General features: G+C 46.1%; 1 protein-coding gene across 1 annotated transcript in view; it reads right to left on the reverse strand.

The window, feature by feature from the left end:
• Positions 1-4,842: 4,842 nt before the first annotated feature.
• The window catches only part of khdc4 (KH domain containing 4, pre-mRNA splicing factor), a 40,560-nt gene continuing 27,405 nt past the window's right edge, over positions 4,843-17,997 (reverse strand). Inside the window, exons 12-14 of the mRNA XM_078534109.1 lie at positions 17,038-17,147; positions 16,074-16,165; positions 4,843-8,296 (exon numbers count right to left, since the gene is read on the reverse strand). Coding sequence (XP_078390235.1) covers positions 8,091-8,296; positions 16,074-16,165; positions 17,038-17,147 — 408 coding nt within the window. The 3' untranslated portion in view covers positions 4,843-8,090. The remainder of the gene's footprint in view (positions 8,297-16,073; positions 16,166-17,037; positions 17,148-17,997) is intronic.

A 17,997-nucleotide genomic window follows, 5' to 3' on the forward strand; every position in this document is an offset into this window, starting at 1 on the left:
CAGACAAACTACCTGACCTGGAGGTTTTCTGCTAATTTCACTGTGTTCGAGGATGTCCCACAATCTCCTCTCTCTCCGCTGGCCACAACCCCCCCACCCGCCTCCAAATTTGGAGTGGCCACCTCTTGTTCCCATGACTGTCAGAAACGTAAGCAGTGTCAGCTTGAGACAAGGGGTTACTTTGACACCTGCCATCATCATCCTCCCCTTTCTCGTATAATACCAAATAAACACTCTCCTGATTCTGGTGAATTGTTTTGTCTGAAAAACGTTATTCATTTTAAAAATGATACAAAAAAGACACAATCCTTATATCAAAACATTTTAAATATCAGTTTTTAAAAGATCACCATGCACTCAGATTGTTGAGTTTGATACCAAAGTTTCCCCCACGTTTTTACCATTTCTGTGGGAAGCAAGTTGTTTTACCTTGTCTGAAGGCATTGCCCCAAAGACCACAGCAGGAAGGACTGAGGGGGCACTGTCTGCAAAATACCCACCTTTCTCCCCTCATACTGAATCTTGGAGGCGAGGGTCAGGACACCTCCTCCAAAGTCAGCTGCAGGCCCAGGTTACACAGCCTCAGGGTGAGGTGGAGGAGATCCCTCCAACTGTGGACACATCCCCTGGGGAATCTGGTCTGAACCTGTGCATTTGGCCAGTGTTTACAATAACATGGTGTCTTGGGGCCACTCCCTCCATTATACATGGTTTACAATCTCCTTACGTTATCCTGTTTAGAATTCCTGATTATTCAGGGTGTTTTATATCTATTTCAAGATCCCATTTACAACAGATGTAATGTTTACTTTGAGTTTAGTTGAATTATGTTCCGACGTTGCTACTGTTTTGATGACTTTAGCTTTCCATTTCTCACCAAAAGATACTTTATTTGAATCATGTCCCAGGATTAGGAACAAACAATGATTTAACTTTTATGGTGCGAGAAGGGAATTGATGTGACTAAGACTCACTATACAAATGTCCCGTTATTTTCTTCAGTCACCTTTAGCTTTATCAAGTTACTGAAATCAATCAGTTGAAAGGTAAACTCTGAAAGTTCAACTTTAAAAAACTCCCCATTTGAAGCAGTGGCAGGGTGAGGAAATCCAGCTCTCTCAGAATTAATGGAGAAAGTAATAAGGACTGGAGGGAGGGATAACGTTGAAGACTATTCCTGTCTCTCTCTCTGCAGCAGTGCTCACTAACCTTTCCCTTCCCTAGATCAGGGATACCATGACCAAGAGTAACACAGCTCCCCATGGCTGAAATTTGGTTTCCAGTGGATTAGTAACCACGAACCCTGCCCCACAACTGAATTATAATACTCAGAATATGGAAGTGTTGCATGTAAAGTGTGTTTTTAAAATGCTTTTAAGGAAGTAGATACTTACTGCATGCTGCTCTCCTAGGTGAGATAGCCAGTACATGCCATGCTGCACATGGCAGCCACAGTCCATGCCTTCACTTAAGAATTCAGCAAGCACTTTCAAATTATTTTACAGAGCCCTGGATAGCCCCTGTGGACCTGTATGAGAACTGCTGATATAACTGAATCGTAGAACAGGCACAAGGGAATGAATGGGCTCTTCCTGTTCCCCTTTCTCTAAGACCCTTGATCTCTGAGTACATCTAAATAGCGACTTGTCCCAAGTACCATCACATAAGACAATATTTGGCAGCTAACAGCCCTGTATAATTCTGCCTGGGACACATGAAAAGATTTGCCTACCACCCCAGCTGGATTTCCACATCCCAGCCAGTTCTGCAGACTGCAAAGGTTTAGAGTGAACTTTCAGAAACATACATTGATGATATTCTCCTTTCTGAAACCAATCAGTCACTGGCCTTTAATGACAGAAGTTGTGTGAGGTGGCAGTGGATGAATACCTACACTGATATCGCACACAGTCTTCCAAAGATCTTAAAATAATCTAGAAATGTCACTCCCATGTTTTGAGCCATTGGATTATTATTTCAACACGTGATGTGCCAAAAACTATTTTCTAATTAATACACGTGTGAAATTAATTGAGTTTCTGCTCGAGTGGTGTGGGTGAGAGATACTGCTATAAGACTAATCCACCCTCAGGCAAAGTCCTGTCTCTGAGCTTCACTCTCCTGCAGCAACCCAGGTCTGCGTCTCTTGCAGGGGTTGCAAATGCTCTTGTTACTCACTCACTAGTACCTCAACACCTCATTACTAAACAGCACAGCTTTAAACACCCAGGGGTTTACCATCAATCTGACCTAGTCTTGGAACAACCTCCTGTAGTCAAACTTATAAGTGGAAGCTAGTACCAATGAAAGGAAAACTGTTTTTTATGTATTTTTGTAAAAGATGTTTGTTAAATGTTTGAACTTTTTCTCTCTAATGCATGTTTTGATCACAAGACTCTGCAGGATGTTGATTTTTCAACCCTTTGTATTGTTGATGGGCCATTTGTGTTTTTCCACCATGTTTGTTGTAAGATTAATTCCCTGAGTACCGGACTGATTGGTGAGTGGAAGTGCGAGTGTGACATCAGATTCCTTTATAAATTCTGAGAACGTAGACATTTCCTGGGATTACTTGAACCCCACCCCCATAACCCCCACCCCCCCACCCGCCCCTGGGAATCTGATCAGCCGCAATTATTCACTTTAATGATCAGCTTCCACCAGTATACTGACAACACCCACTTCTACTTCTGTATCGACTCTGTTGTTAGAAATTCAGTCATAGGTGATCCATAATTTCCTCCTGTTAAACACTCTGCATTTCCTGCCACAAAATCAGTGCCTTCTCCACTGATTCCATCCCCTGGCCTGGCCACTGTCTTTTGTTGAACCAGACTGATCACAATTCTCAGTGTCACTTTCCACCCGAAGTTTCTGACTCAGTGCCTCTCGGTCATAAGGACCTGATACACCCACCACCATCCCAGCCTTGCCCCATCAGCTGCTGAAGCCCAGGGATCTGTCACCTCCATCCCAGCCTTGCCCTATCAGCTGCTGAAGCCCAGGGATCTGTCACCTCCAGATTACTCCAGAGTATCTCATGGCCAACCTCTACCTTCTATAAACTTCACCTCCTTCCTAATCCATTCACCCACCACTCCTCTCCATTTGAATGCTGCTTCCTAATCGCCCAATTTAAGATTTTCATCCTGTTTGTATCCGTTCAGCATCACCTCATCCCAGAAACACTGTCTGTAATTCTGCCTCCTTTGCAGTCATGCCCAGATTCCCCCCCAGCCCCAAAACTGCTTCACCTCCTCTTTAAAAGCCACCTCATTAACCAAGCTTTCCGTCATGTCCTTTGGTTCTTAATTACACCTTTGCGAAATACCTCAGGACATTTTTCTAGATTAAAGGTGTTATATAAATGTGGGCTGTTACTGCTGGTGAAGGGATGCAGCTTGAATCAGTAATCACCTTTCAATAATTGCTTCATTTCCCCACATTTGCCCCTTTTCTTGGCCATGGGCTGGGAGTCAGTCTGGGCCACTGATCTCTCAGGACGAGTAAGAGAGTGAGTGAGACTGCTGTTCCTCCAGCTCCACCCTATAATTCTTGGGTTGGAGCTGAGTACCTCATTGGTGGTCCTGGTAAGACAGGAACTCCCAGCTCTAACTCTATATGTGTAACAGCAGTTCATAACCTGGGCCCACTTCCAGCAATAAAGGGTTGGCAACATTCACTGATCCAGTAGAGTTAGTATCATTCTCTTCAAATACATCTCCATCTAGAAGATTTTCTTTTGGTAAAAATAAAATTATTTTAAAAACAAACCCTGTATTTAAGGTGTTAATTTCTGAAAGTGTTTACTGCATGGCAGGTTGTGACAGTGCTCTGCCAGGATTGATTTAACAGATAGAAGCTACTCTCCACAATATAATGTAGCCTGCAAACAGCCATCTTATCTACTGCAACACATACCTGTTACACTTGAGCCTGGAGCACCCCGAGGTTCACTAGCAGGTAGCTGGGCTTTTCCATGGGTGAAGACATCGCTCCCTGCTCAGCCAATCCAACAGGAGCTCCAGGATTCACTGGTTGGGGCAGAGTTAGGAAACAGCTGAGCTTAGCAGCACTGTAGCTGCACCTACACCAGATGGACTACAACAGTAGCAATGAAAGATAGGCAACAAATGCTTGACCTTGCCAGCAACACCCACATCCCAACACCCACCCGAGACCATCAAGAACTAGAAGGCACAGATTCAAAATAATTGGCAAAAGGAGTAAAAGTGACGTCAGGAAAAGTTTTTTCACCCAGAGGGTGGCTGGAGTCTGGAACAAACTTCCTGAAAGGTTGGTGGAGGCAGATTCAATCGAGGTGTTCAAAAGGGAATTGGATTGCTATCTGAAAAGAGAGAATGTGCAAGGTTACGGGGACTAGGTAGAATGCTCTTTCAGGGAGGCAGTGCAGACACGATGGGCCAAATGGCCTCCTCCTGCATTGTGAAGATTCTGTGAAAGAATAAAAAAGTGTAAAACCATAACCCAAAGTTGCCATGTACTGGGCCGTGGATAGAAAACCACAACTGCAAAATCAATGGGAATCCTGGCTGCCGCCCAGTCACCTAAGGCAGTACCTCCAACAAATCCACATCATTTTGCCATTCACCAGACTGTCCTCAAACACACCTGCTACCAATGCAGTTTGAATCCTATTCCTGTACCTGGAATGCTGCTTGAACTCGAGTGGGAACTCAGCTAACAGACTGGGCTCTAATCTCCCCGACTGCTGCCTGATTCAATTGGTTAAGGCTCAGCAGACAAGAGCAGCTGGAGCTGCTGAACAAACTGATGGATTGAAAGGCTGCACTCTGACCAGCTCAAAAGGAATTCAGAGAACAATGTTCAGCTTCATTTTATTTACAAAGGGCAGGATAAGAACTTTGTCACAATATTTACAGAAGGCCAGAAATTATCACCAACACGGGTATAATAGCCAGAAATTAACCCCCATCATTCAGGCTCCCCTGAGCATTCAGCCCACCCTTGGAATATAATTAGCATTACCTTTTGAAGGCATGCAGAACACATGCAGGTAAGGGAAGCGTGCACAGGTTTATGTATTAATTCAGCTCAAATTCAACTCTCAATGGTAAAAGTTTGAGCAAGAGAAAATATCCCTAATCCATGACACCTTAATATTTAACACTAAATTGATGAATTATCTCCAGTCATAGAAAAACCGACATTTCTACTGCATCTTTCACTGCCACAATATCCCAATGCACTAAAGTTAATGAATTGCTTTTTGAAGTCTACTCACTGTTGTAGTGTAGGAAATGCAGCAGCCAATTTGTGCGTAGCAAAATCCCACTTAATGACCAGATAATCTATTTCAGCGATGCTGGTTGAGAGGTAAATATCAATCTAGTCCAGGACAGCAGAGACTTACACTGCTCTTCAAAACAGTTCCATTGGATCTTTAAAGATGGTGGACAAGGCCTTGGTTTAAGATCTCACCCGAAAGATGGGCCCTCCAACTGCAGCGCTCCCTCACTACTGCCCCTCCAAAAGTGCAGCACTCCCTCAGTACTGACCCTCTGACAGTGAGACACTCCCTCACTACTGACCCTCCAGCAGTGCTGCACTCCTTCAGTACTGACCCTCCAACAGTGCGGCGCTCCCTTAGTACTGACCCTCCAACAGTGCGGCGCTCCCTCACTATTAACCCTCCAACAGTGCAGCGCTCCGAGTACTGAGCCTCCAACAACGCGGCACTCCCTCAGTACTGACCCTCCCAACATTGCAGCGCTCCCTCAGTACAGACCCTCCCAACAGTGGTGCTCCCTCACTACTGACCCCCCCCCCCCCCCCCCAACAGTGCGGCGCTCCCTCAGTACTGACCCTCCAACAGTGCATTGCTCCCTCAGTACTGACCCTCCAGCAACACGGCACTCCCTCAGTACTGACCCTCTGACAGTACTGAGGACCCTTAGTTCGACACTGATGTCTCAGCCTAGATTTTGTGCTCATGTTGGTCAAAGCCAAAGCTTTTTGATGCACAGAAGAGTACTATCCAGTGAACCACAGCTGTGAATTGAGTTCCAGACAGTGTCTACAGATTGGGTTTGGCCCTTCATGTTAGCTCAAGTCTGATGAACTGGTTAAGGGCAGCCACCGGGAGGGGACGGTGTTTTTTCTATACTAATTAAAGCTCACATTTTCAATAACCATTTAACACACATATGCCCAAGAATGCAGGTGCCTTTCCAGAAGAGTTAAGACAATTCTCTTGTGAGAACGGGACCCAGGAAATCTTGAGTACAGCAAGCTCCTTACAGATCATTGCGCTTGTAAAGTACAGCTTGCCTGGTTGCTCCATAGGATGCGATCAGAAGCTGCTGAGGCCCTTTAAGAGCCAGCAGTATAGCTGGCAATCAGGACAGTAAAAAAGGATCTTCAAGGGTTGAAGGAGTTTGTCTTTTTGGCAGGTCTGGCCTATACCCATTGGAGTTTAAAAGAATGAGGTGATTTTATTGAAACATAAGGTCCTGAGGGGGCTTGACAAGGTGGATGCTAAGAGGATGTTTCCTCTTGTGAGGGAATCTATAAACTTGGCACAGTTTCAGAATAAAGGGTCGCCCATTTGATCCAAAGATGAGGAAGGATTTCCTCTCTCAGAGGGTCGTTAGCTTTTAGAATTCGCTTCCCCAGAGAACAGTGGAGGCTGGGTCATTGAATATATTCAAGCCTGAGTTTGACAGATTTTTGAACTACAAGGGAATCAAGGGTCAGGGAGGGAAAGTGGATGTGAGGCCATAATTAAATCAGCCACGATCTTACTGAATAACGGAGCAGGCTCAAGGGGCTGAACGATCTACTGCTCCTATTTCTTATTATCTTGGGCACCTATGACAACAACTGTGAGCTCTAACACAGCACCATCAATCCAGCTTGACTGCAGCGTGTACATGACACAATTCTGGCTTCTAAGATCAGCATTGCCAAATAGCAGCCAAGCAAAACACAGATGTTCTGATCTGGCCTGGAGAAACACTGGGCTTGGTTTCCAAGGCCACACACACAAATTGCATTGAAGTTCAGATGACTGAACATCTCTCAGCCATGTACCTAACCTCAGCAACAACATGCCTAACAGGGCTTGGATAGAAAACAGTCTGTGCCATGCCCTTCAGATCACCTCCTCCCAGACTGCACCATCCCTCTAGGTAACTCACTGCTCGGTGGCTGACCCCAGGGGACCAAGCTCAATGTGGAATCTGCTCCCCAGCAAGGTCAGAGCTTCAGTCAAGGTGATCCCAAAGAGCAGGGTTCCTGCCCTGCATGTGCACAGGTCAGGAGCTAACAGCAGCACATTTGGTTGGGATGTTTTCTGCAAACTCTCAGCCAACTGCATTTCAGTCAACATACACATGAAGAATAGAGAATGGCGAGGCCAAAGCCTGGGAGAGATGGAGGGGAAATGTCCTGGAAGATACAGGCCAGCCCTTAGCAAGAAGGAACACAGGCGGAAATGTCTGGCTGCTGCTCCAGTAGTTGCAGTCATTAAATCAGAATCCCAGAACTTTGTGTCTCTCTCCAGCATTTATAGAAACTTACAGCATAACGCAGTCTGTGATTTGATCAGAGACTCCCAGGCAGTAAAATGGGAAATGTACCTTTAGCATCAGTCAGTGCAGCTCTAGTTCCTTCCAGAGCCAGTTCATTGAGCATTAGTAAGGATTCCATTAGCCAGTATACAAACGTGGCAATCCTGTGTGCAGAGACCATCACCATGCACCAATGTGAGGACATTGCCACACCAGTCCCCAAGACTCCGACAAACCGCAAGGGAAACAAAAAAAAGTAAACTTCAAAGTTTGAGAACTCAGTGTTTCTTGGTAAACTTCCCCACCCCACCCTCCCGAAAAAAGAAGCGTAATGGTTGAAGCTCTAACACTCTAACCATGCACCAGCAGAACGCTGGCACCCTCACCACAGGGGCAAGGAGTTATGTTCCACTGAGCCAAGTGTCTTTTTGCCAGTCTGCATGCCAATAGTTCACAGTAACATCAAGGGCCATCATAATCTTCAGCTGGGTTGGGGGTTGGCTGCTGGTTCAGTCTTACTCTTGAAGAACCAGTTGACTATGGTGCCATCCAGAAGGGCATCTGTTGCTGGGCCCGCTGTGGGGGTAGTGTGTAGTGGCACTCTGCACTCCAGCCATGCGCCATGCTTTGCCTCCTTCTGGAATGTTCTTCTTCTTCATCTGATGAGTCTCCGCTGTAGGACACAAGCCGCGATCCCCGGTCGCCCATTCTCCTCATCTTCATCGAAGGCTCCCCAAGACGATCTACAGACAGGCAAAGAACAAGAGACACACGCACACAGACAGACAGACAGACAGACACACATAGCAAAATCAACAGTCCCAAAAACAACAGCTCAGGAAGAAAAACGGGTTTGTTATTGGGAGGGGTTTGTTGTTGTAGATGTAATGCAGGTTTGGCACACGGGCCGGGTAGTCCAACACATAAGGAGGTAGATTAGCACCAACCAATGTTTCGTCAGCAACGGCAGCCGCAGAACCATGAAAGAGAGAGAGAGAGAGAGAGAAAGAAACACAAAAATAAAAAGGTGATGTTAGAAGGTGCTCCATCAGTTTTCCCATTCCCATTTGTAGGGCTGACTCTGACCAAGGGGATTTACAAAATAGCCCATGGATGACTGACATAAGCTCCTCATTCGGGCCAGCATTTAAACTTTAGCCACAGATATAAGTCAGCCAGGTTTCTCCTGTTTTATGCCAATATCCCACTGAGCCTCCCTCAGGTACAGCCCCCACACCATGTCCTTCTATACTCCCCTCTCTAAACTAGGGACAGTGATCAGGAGCAGTAACCCTGGCTGATTTCCCCTCTCTCTCTAACCCAGGGATTACTGGACAGTGATCAGGAGCAGGAACCCTGGCTGATTTCCTCTCTCTCTCTAACCCAGAGGGTCACTGGACAATGATCAGGGGCTGGAACCGTGGCTGATTTCCCCTCTCTCTAACCCAGGCTCACTGGACAGTGATCAGGAGCAGGAACCCTGGCTGATTTCCTCTCTCTCTAACCCAGGGGTTACTGCATGGTGATCAGGAGCAGGAAGAGTACAAGAGTATTAAAAAGTACATGACATTTAGGGGGTAAAGGAAGCTAGGAAATGGTGGAAAGGTGGCTCTCTTAATTAATGATGATATTAGCAGAATAGAGAGGGGTGACCTAAGTTCAGGAAACCAGGGTGTAGAAGCGGTTTAGGTAGAGATAAAAAATGATAAAGGCAAGAAGTCACTTGTGGGAGTTGCGTACAGGCCCCTTAACAGTAACCATACGGTAGTGCAGGGTATAAAGGAAGGAATAATGGGAGCCTGTCAGAAAGGTAAGGCAACAATCTTGGTGGTTTTTAATCTACATATAGACTAGAAAAATCAGATGGGCAATGGTAGCCTAGATATGGAATTCATAGTGTTGTTGGGATAGTTTCTTAGAACAGCATGTTCTGGCACCAACCAGACAGCAGGTTATACTAGACCTGGTATGGTGCAACGAAATAGGTTTAATTAATAATCTCTTAGTCAAGGCGCCCCTCTGAAGCAGCTATCATAAAATGATTGAATTTTACATTCAGTTTGAGCGAGAGAAGATTGGGTCTAAGACTAGAATTTTAAACTTAAATAAGGGCAATTATGAGGACATGAAAGCAGAGCTAGCTAAAGTGAGCTGGCAAGTTAGGTTAAGGGCTAGGTTAACAGAGATGCAGTGGCAGGCATTTAAGGTCTTCTTTCAGAATACACAGAATAGATACAATCCAACAAGAAAGAAAAATTCCAACAGGAGGACCCCGCCATCTGTGGTTAAAGACTTAGAGAAAAAGTGTATAATTGCACAAGGATGGGTGGCAGGTCAGAAGGTTGGACAGAATATAAAAAACAGCAAAGAATTACAAAGTTTGATAAGGAACGAAAAATTAGAGTACAAGCAAAAGCTAGCTAGAAATATAAAGGAAGGTAGTAAGAATTTCTATAGGTATTCAAAAAAGAAGAGTTGACAAAGTGAGTGTTAATCCTATAGAAAGTGAGTCTGGGGAATTAATAATGGAAATGAGATGGATTGAACAGGTATTTTGCATCAGTCTTCACCATAGAGGATACAAGTAAACATTCCAGAAATAGCTGTAAATCAGGGAATGGAAGGGAGGGAGGAACTCAGGAAAATTACAATCATGTGTGGATAGAAAGCAGGAAACTCCAGACCAGTTAGCTTAACATTTGGCATAGAGAAAATGTTAGAAGCTATTATTAAAGAAGTTATAGTAGGGCACTTAGAAAAATTCAAGGTAACCAGGCAGAGTCAACATGGTTTTGTGAAAGGGAAATTATGTTTAACCAATTTATTAGAGTTCTTTGCAGAAGTAACAGATGTGTGGATAAAGGGGAACCTGTGGATGTGCTGTATTTAGATTTCCAGAATGCATTTGATAAGGTGCCACATCAAAGGTTAGTGCGAAAAATAAAAGCTCATGGTGTAGGGAATAACATATTGGCATGGATAGACGTTTGGCCAGCTAACAGAAAACAGAGAGTCGGCATAAATGAGTGTTTTTTTGGTTGGCAAGATGTAACGCGTGATGTGTCACAGGAATCAGTGCTGGGGCCTCAACTTTGTACAATTTATATAAACGACTTGGATGATGGGGCCAATGGTATGGTTGCTAAATTTACTAATGATACAAAGATAGGTAGGACAGTGAGATGTGAAGAGGACATAAGGAGCATACAAAGGGATATAGACAGGTTGTGAGTGGGCAAAGACCTGGCAAATGGAGTATAATGTGGGAAAGTGGGAAACTGTCCGTTTTGGCAGGAAAAATAAAAAGGAAGCTTATTATCTAAATGGTGAGAGATTGCAGAGCTCTGAGATTCAGAGGGATATAGGTGTGCCAGTGCATGAATCGTAAAAGGTTAGAATGTAGGTACAGCAAGAAATTAGGACAGCTAATAGAATGTTATTTACTGCAAGGGGAATGGAATACAAAACAGGGGAGGTTATGCTTCAGTTATTCAGAGCACTAGTGAGACCACATCTGGAGTACTGTGTACAGTATTGGTCACCTTATTTAAGGAAGGATGTAAATGTGTTGGAAGCAGTTCAGAGGTTTACTAGATTAATACCTGGAATGGGCGGGTTATGTTATGAGGAAAGGCTGGACAGACTAGGCTTGTATTCACTGGAGTTTAGAAGAGTAAGAGGCAACATGATTGAAACATATAAGATCCTGAGGGGACTTGACAGGGGGGATGTGGAGAGGATGTTTCCGTCTTGTGGGAGAATCTAGAGCTAGGGGTCACGGTTTAAAAATAAGGGGGCACTCATTTAAGACAGCGATAAGGAGAAAATTTTTCTCTCGGGGGGTTGATTGTCTTTGGAACTCTCTTCCTCAAAAGGCGGTGGAAGCAAAGTCTTTGAATATTTTTAAGGCAAAGGTAGATAGATTAATGTCAAGGGGGTGAAAGGTTATCAGGGGTAGGCAGGGATGCAGAGTTGAGGTTACAGTCAGATCAGCCATGGTCTTACTGAATGGCGGAGGAGGCTCGAGGGCCCAAATGGCCTACTCCTGTTCCTGATTCGTATGTTCGTAGGAACCCTGGCTAATTTCCTCTCTCTCTAACCCAGGGGTCACTGGACAATTATCAGGAGCAGGAACCCTGGCTAATTTCCTCTCTCTATAACCCAGGGGTCACTGGACAATGATCAGGAGCAGGAACCCTGGCTAATTTCCTCTCTCTATAACCCAGGGGTCACTGGACAATGATCAGGAGCAGGAACCCTGGCTGATTTCCCCTCTCTCTAACCCAGAGGTCACTGGTCAGTGATCAGGAGCAGGAACCCTGGCTGATTTCCCCTCTCTCTAACCCAGGGGTCACTGGTCAGTGATCAGGAGCAGGAACCCTGGCTGATTGCCCCCCCCTCTCTCTCTCTCTCTAACCCAGGGATCACTGGTCAGTGATCAGGAGCAGGAACCCTGGCTGATTTCCCCTCTCTCTCTAACCCAGAGATCACTGGACAGTGATCAGGAGCAGGAACCCTGGCTGATTTCCCTTCTCTCTAACCCAGAGATCACTGGACAGTGATCAGGAGCAGGAACCCTGGCTGATTTCCCCTCTCTCTCTAACCCAGAGATCACTGGACAGTGATCAGGAGCAGGAACACTGGCTGATTTCCCCTCTCTCTCTAACCCAGAGATCACTGGACAGTGATCAGGAGCAGGAACACTGGCTGATTTCCCCCCCCCCTCTCTCTCTCTCTCTCTCTCTCTCTATAACCCAGGGATCACTGGACAGTGATCCGGAGCAGGAACCCTGGCTGATTTCCCCTCTCTCTCTAACCCAGTGGTCACAGGACAGTGATCAGGAGCAGGAACCCTGGCTGATTTCCCCTCTCTCTCTAACCCAGGGGTCACAGGACAGTGATCAGGAGCAGGAACCCTGGCTGATTTCCCCTCTCTCAACCCAGAGGTCACTGGACAGTGATCAGGAGCAGGAACCCTGGCTGATTTCCCCTCTCTCAACCCAGAGGTCACTGGACAGTGACCAGGAGCAGGAACTCTGGTTGATTTCCTCTCTCTCTAACCCAGAGGTCACTGGACAGTGACCAGGAGCAGGAACCCTGGCTGATTTCCCCTCTCTCAACCCAGAGGTCACTGGACAGTGATCAGGAGCAGGAACCCTGGCTGATTTCCCCCTCTCTCTCTCTAACCCAGGGATCACTGGACAGTGATCAGGAGCAGGAACCCCGGCTGATTCCCCCTCTCTTTCTCTCTCTCTAACCCAGGGGTCACTGGACAGTGATCAGGAGCAGGAACACTGGCTGATTTCCCCTCTCTCTCTAACCCAGGGGTCACTGGACAGTGATCAGGAGCAGGAACACTGGCTGATTTCCCCTCTCTCTCTAACCCAGAGGTCACTGGACAGTGACCAGGAGCAGGAACCCTGGTTGATTGCCCCTCTCTCAACCCAGAGGTCACTGGACAGTGATCAGGAGCAGGAACTCTGGCTGATTTCCCCTCTCTCTCTAACCCTGGGATCACTGGACAGTGATCAGGAGCAGGAACCCTGGCTGATTTCCCCTCTCTCTCTAACCCTGGGATCACTGGACAGTGATCAGGAGCAGGAACCCTGGCTGATTTCCCCTCTCTCTCTAACCCTGGGATCACTGGACAGTGATCAGGACCAGGAACCCTGGCTGATTTCCTCTCTCTTTAACCCAGAGGTCACTGGACAGTGATCAGGAACAGAAATCCAGGCTGAAGTCCATTACAGCCCATTTTGCTGTCCAGTTGAGTTCCGATATCTCTGTAGAGACCAGGGATGGACCAACAGACATCACACATTTCAGGATGGCCACTTCAAATTTAGAAGGTTTCCTTCCAAATCAAAAATTAAATTGAGGAAAGTCAGGCAGGTAGATATATAAAGTTATCAAAGATATACCAGTTCTACCTGGGATAATTGCCAATTTCGAAAAGCAGGGAAACCACGTGGAAGAATCACCCAGGTTCAATCTCCAGCACCTTTAGGCAGTGAATGCTGGCATTGTGATCAGCACCTAAACCCTCGGCTGCAAACAATCAGTGCCAAGTGCCACAACAACTTACACGGGAGTCCCTACACTGCTGCTCAGTGAGACTGGGTATTGTAACAGACAGTGAGTCCGTACACTGCCACTCAGTGATACTCAGTGTTGTTACAGACAGTGAGTCAGTACACTGCCACTCAGTGATACTCGGTGTTGTTACAGACAGTGAGTCAGTACACAGCCGCTCAGTGATACTCGGTGTTGTTACAGACAGTCAGTACACAGCCGCTCAGTGATACTTGGTGTTGTTACAGACAGTGAGTCAGTACACAGCCGCTCAGTGAGACTCGGTGTTGTTACAGACAGTGAGTCAGTACACAGCCGCTCAGTGAGACTCGGTGTTGTTACAGACAGTGAGTCAGTACACAGCCGCTCAGTGAGACTCGGTGTTGTTACAGACAGTGAGTCAGCACACAGCCGCTCAGTGAGACTCGGTGTTGTTACAGACAGTGAGTCAGCACACAGCCGCTCAGTGAGACTCGGTGTTGTTACAGACAGTGAGTCAGTACACAGCCGCTCAGTGATACTCGGTGTTGTTACAGACAGTGAGTCAGTACACAGCCGCTCAGTGAGACTCGGTGTTGTTACAGACAGTGAGTCAGTACACAGCCGCTCAGTGAGACTCGGTGATGTTACAGACAGTGAGTCAGTACACAGCCGCTCAGTGATACTTGGTGTTGTTACAGACAGTGAGTCAGTACACAGCTGCTCAGTGAGACTTGGTGTTGTTACAGACAGTGAGTCAGTACACAGCCGCTCAGTGAGACTTGGTGTTGTTACAGACAGTGAGTCAGTACACAGCCGCTCAGTGATACTTGGTGTTACAGACAGTGAGTCAGTACACAGCCGGTCAGTGAGACTCGGTGTTGTCACAGACAGTAAGTCCCTACGCTGTTGCTCAGTGATACTCGATGTTGTTACAGACAGTCAGTACACAGCTGCTCATGCCTGATGAATCTGGTGGAACCTTTTGAAGAGATGACTGAAGTAATTTACAGGAGAATGTCTATAGATGTTATTTCTATGGACTTCAGGAATGTGTCTGATAAAGTCCCTCCTAAGAGCAGGTTAGCTCAGGTTGAAGCGTATGGGATAGAAGGTGAATTATTGACCCACTTCAGAAACTGGCTGAGTGACAGGAGACTGAGTGTAGGGACAACGGGCAGGTAGTCTCACTGACAGGATGTGACTGCTGGTGTCCCACACGGATCTGTGTTGGAATCTCAACTATCCCCTGTATTCATCAGCAACTTAGACGCTGGAATAGAGAGCCGCATATTCAAATTTGCCGATGGCACCAAGTTAGGCGACATCGTAAACTGTGTAGATGGAAGTGTGAAATGACAAAGAAATATTAACAGATTAGGTGAATGGGCAAAATGGATTCCAATCTAGGGAAATGTCAGGGCATCCACTTTAGACTGAAAGAACAGGTGGACTCTCGAAATGGCGACAAGTTAGAAACAGCGCTGGTTCAAAGAGACCTCAGTGAGGCTCCAAGTACATAAATCACTAACGTGTCATGAAGAGCTACAGAGCATAATCAAACGCCAACCATTATATCTGAAAGGTTAGAATACAAGGGAGGAGAAGTCATACTTCAGCTAAAAAAAAGGCCTGGTTAGGCCACACCTGGAGTTACTGAGAGCAATTCTGGGCTGCAGTGTAGATTTATCAGAATGATACCTGGACTCTAAGGGTTAAAATGCGAGGAGAAATTACACAACCATGGCTTGTATTCCCTGGAATTCTGAAGGTGAAGGGGTGATTCAATCAGTTTTCAAGGAACTAACAGGGAGAGATCAGGAGAACCTATTTCTGCTGTTTGGGAGAGTCTAGGGCGAAAGATTAGCCTAAAAATGAGAACCAGACCTTTCAGGAGCGAAATTAGGAAACACTTCTTCACACAAAGGCTGGGTGAAGTTTGGAACTCTCTTCTCCAAACAGCAATTAATGCTCAATTAATTGTTAATTTTCAATTTGAGATTGATACCGATTTTTGTTAAACAAAGTTATTTAGGGATATGGGGCAAAGAGGGGTTAGGTCACAGGTCAGCCATGATCTCACTGAATGATGGGACAGGCTCAAGGGGTTGAATGCCTCCTCCTGATACTACAGTGGGTCTCAGACTTTCACCATGCAGCTGGGCAAAGACATTCTATGTTAGACTGACCAAACAGACCAAATCTTTCCCCATAATCCCCCTTTAGTCAGGGCACGACATCCGTTATTTAAAAGAATGAACTCTTCCTGTGTTTGTAAAGTTTTAAGGTTCCAACGACAGACAAAGCTGGAATTGGTGAGAAGGGCCTTCCAACTAATTTTGCTATTGTACGGAAACTGCTGCTTCGCAGGTTCTGAGCTGATAAAGAGGTATCCTCAGAAACCACAGCTCTCCATCACCATTATGGTCTTCAATCAATCCCGAGTTGTGGACTAAGCAGCTGACTCACCCAGATTCGCTGGAGGTCCATACATCCCCCGGTGGTCTTCTGGCTGCACAAACCCTTCGTTCAGAAGTCGTGGTGGTGGGGGCATCAGTTGCCTGCGTGGGCAGAGCAGAGTTACGGTTAGACAAGTTTAACCTTCGTACAGTAAACTAGGCATGAAAATACTTAACAAGTGAGATTTAATGCAACACATTCAATGTCACAAAATGAAAATGAGAAATCCACAATGGAAGTGCAGGCACAGACTATCCATTAAAGCTACTCCTGGTAGGTTTCTACATGGTGCTTACAATTCCCCAGATCAGCTCATCATTATGTGAATACACAAACCAACAGCACTGAGAACAGGAGACTCCAGCTCACATCCCTGTGTGGAGTTACTCTCTCTGGTGTAATGACCCACAAAACAGGAGACTCCAGCTCATATCCCTGTGCAGAGTTACTCTCCCTGGTGTAATGACCCACACAACTGGAGATCCCAGCTCATATCCCTGTGCGGAGTTACTCTCCCTGGGGTACTGACCCACAGAACAGTAAGGACCCAGAATTATTCCCAACTTGTGTGAAGGTAATTGACCTTCAAGTAGCCCAACCACACATCCAGGTTGCATGACATGGTAGCTCTGATCTTGATAGAAACGAGAGTCAGATTAGGATCCAATGCCCTCTCAATACTAACAAGTGTTCACAGTGCATAACATGCAAACAGCCTCTGACGCTCCAGCACAGCCAGGTCATTGGGCAGGAGACAGCACTGAAGGTACAGACATATTTTGTTGGGTGATTCTCATAGCAGGACCATCCGTAGTGCCAAAGGCTCTAGCCCAGGATCAGGAATTTGGCTGAAATCAGCTGACTCAGCAATGAACCTCAACAGGAGACTGGCACATGTGGGGATCAGAACCACACTGTGGGATATGTTTCCTGAAGCCACTCAAATTTTTAAAAACAAGGCAGAGACACCCACCTGTCCCTCTCCTTCGCTCTGCCACAGGGATCAGCGAAGATCACACCAGTTCCACTTCGTCCGGTCTGAGAGGACCCTGTACCTAAATTAGTCATATGAATGGGTCCATGCTATGAGCAGAAAAAAGCAGCAGCATTAGCAGCAGTAACAATGCTTCCAACCGCAGCATCCCATTGCTAGGTTTCAGATGTGAACACATACTGACTACCCAAGTCTATTTAAAAGGTGCACTAGCCTGACTAGTTCCAAGGCTGAAACAAACATCCCCTATTCCAGATTTCACAGTCTGCTGCGGAGGCTGGTACTCCATGCCCTGAATTTTGGCACTGTTCATTCCAAGAGACAGGAAGAGAGCCTGCAATGAATGCAGCTTATAGTAGCTGCTCTTCCCCAGTGATCTTTCAACATGCAGGCCAGGCCAGTCCAGTAGCACATGCCCTGGGCAAAAACAAAAATACCTGGAAAAACTCAGAAGGTCTGACAGCATCTGAGAGGGATACAGTTGACGTTTCGAGTCCGTATGACTCTTCACCAGAACTAAGACATATAGAAATGAGATGAAATATAAGCTGGTAGAGGGGGGTGGGTGGGGCACGTAGAGCTCAATAGAGGGCCAGCGACAGGTGGAGGCCAAGAAGAGACTGCCAAAGATGTCATAGACAAAAGGACAAAGGGGTGTTGACGGTGGTGATATTACCTAAAGGATGTGCTAATGGGGACATTAAGGGTAGAAAGCAGGATGAGCAAGTGACAGATAGCCCTAGTGGGGGTGGGGTGGGGGGAAGGGATCGAAATGGGCTAAAAGGTGGAGATGAAACAATAGATCGAAATAAATTTAAAAATAGGTGGGAAAAGAAAAACATATTTGTAAAAAAAAATTATAAATTATTGGAAAAAGGGGGATTGGAAAGTGGGTGGGGATGGAGGAGAGAGTTCATGATCTGAAATGGTTGAACTCAA

The sequence above is a fragment of the Cetorhinus maximus genome, chromosome 36 (assembly GCF_964194155.1).
Source record: "Cetorhinus maximus chromosome 36, sCetMax3.hap1.1, whole genome shotgun sequence".
In the NCBI taxonomy this organism is placed as follows: Eukaryota; Metazoa; Chordata; class Chondrichthyes; order Lamniformes; family Cetorhinidae; genus Cetorhinus; species Cetorhinus maximus.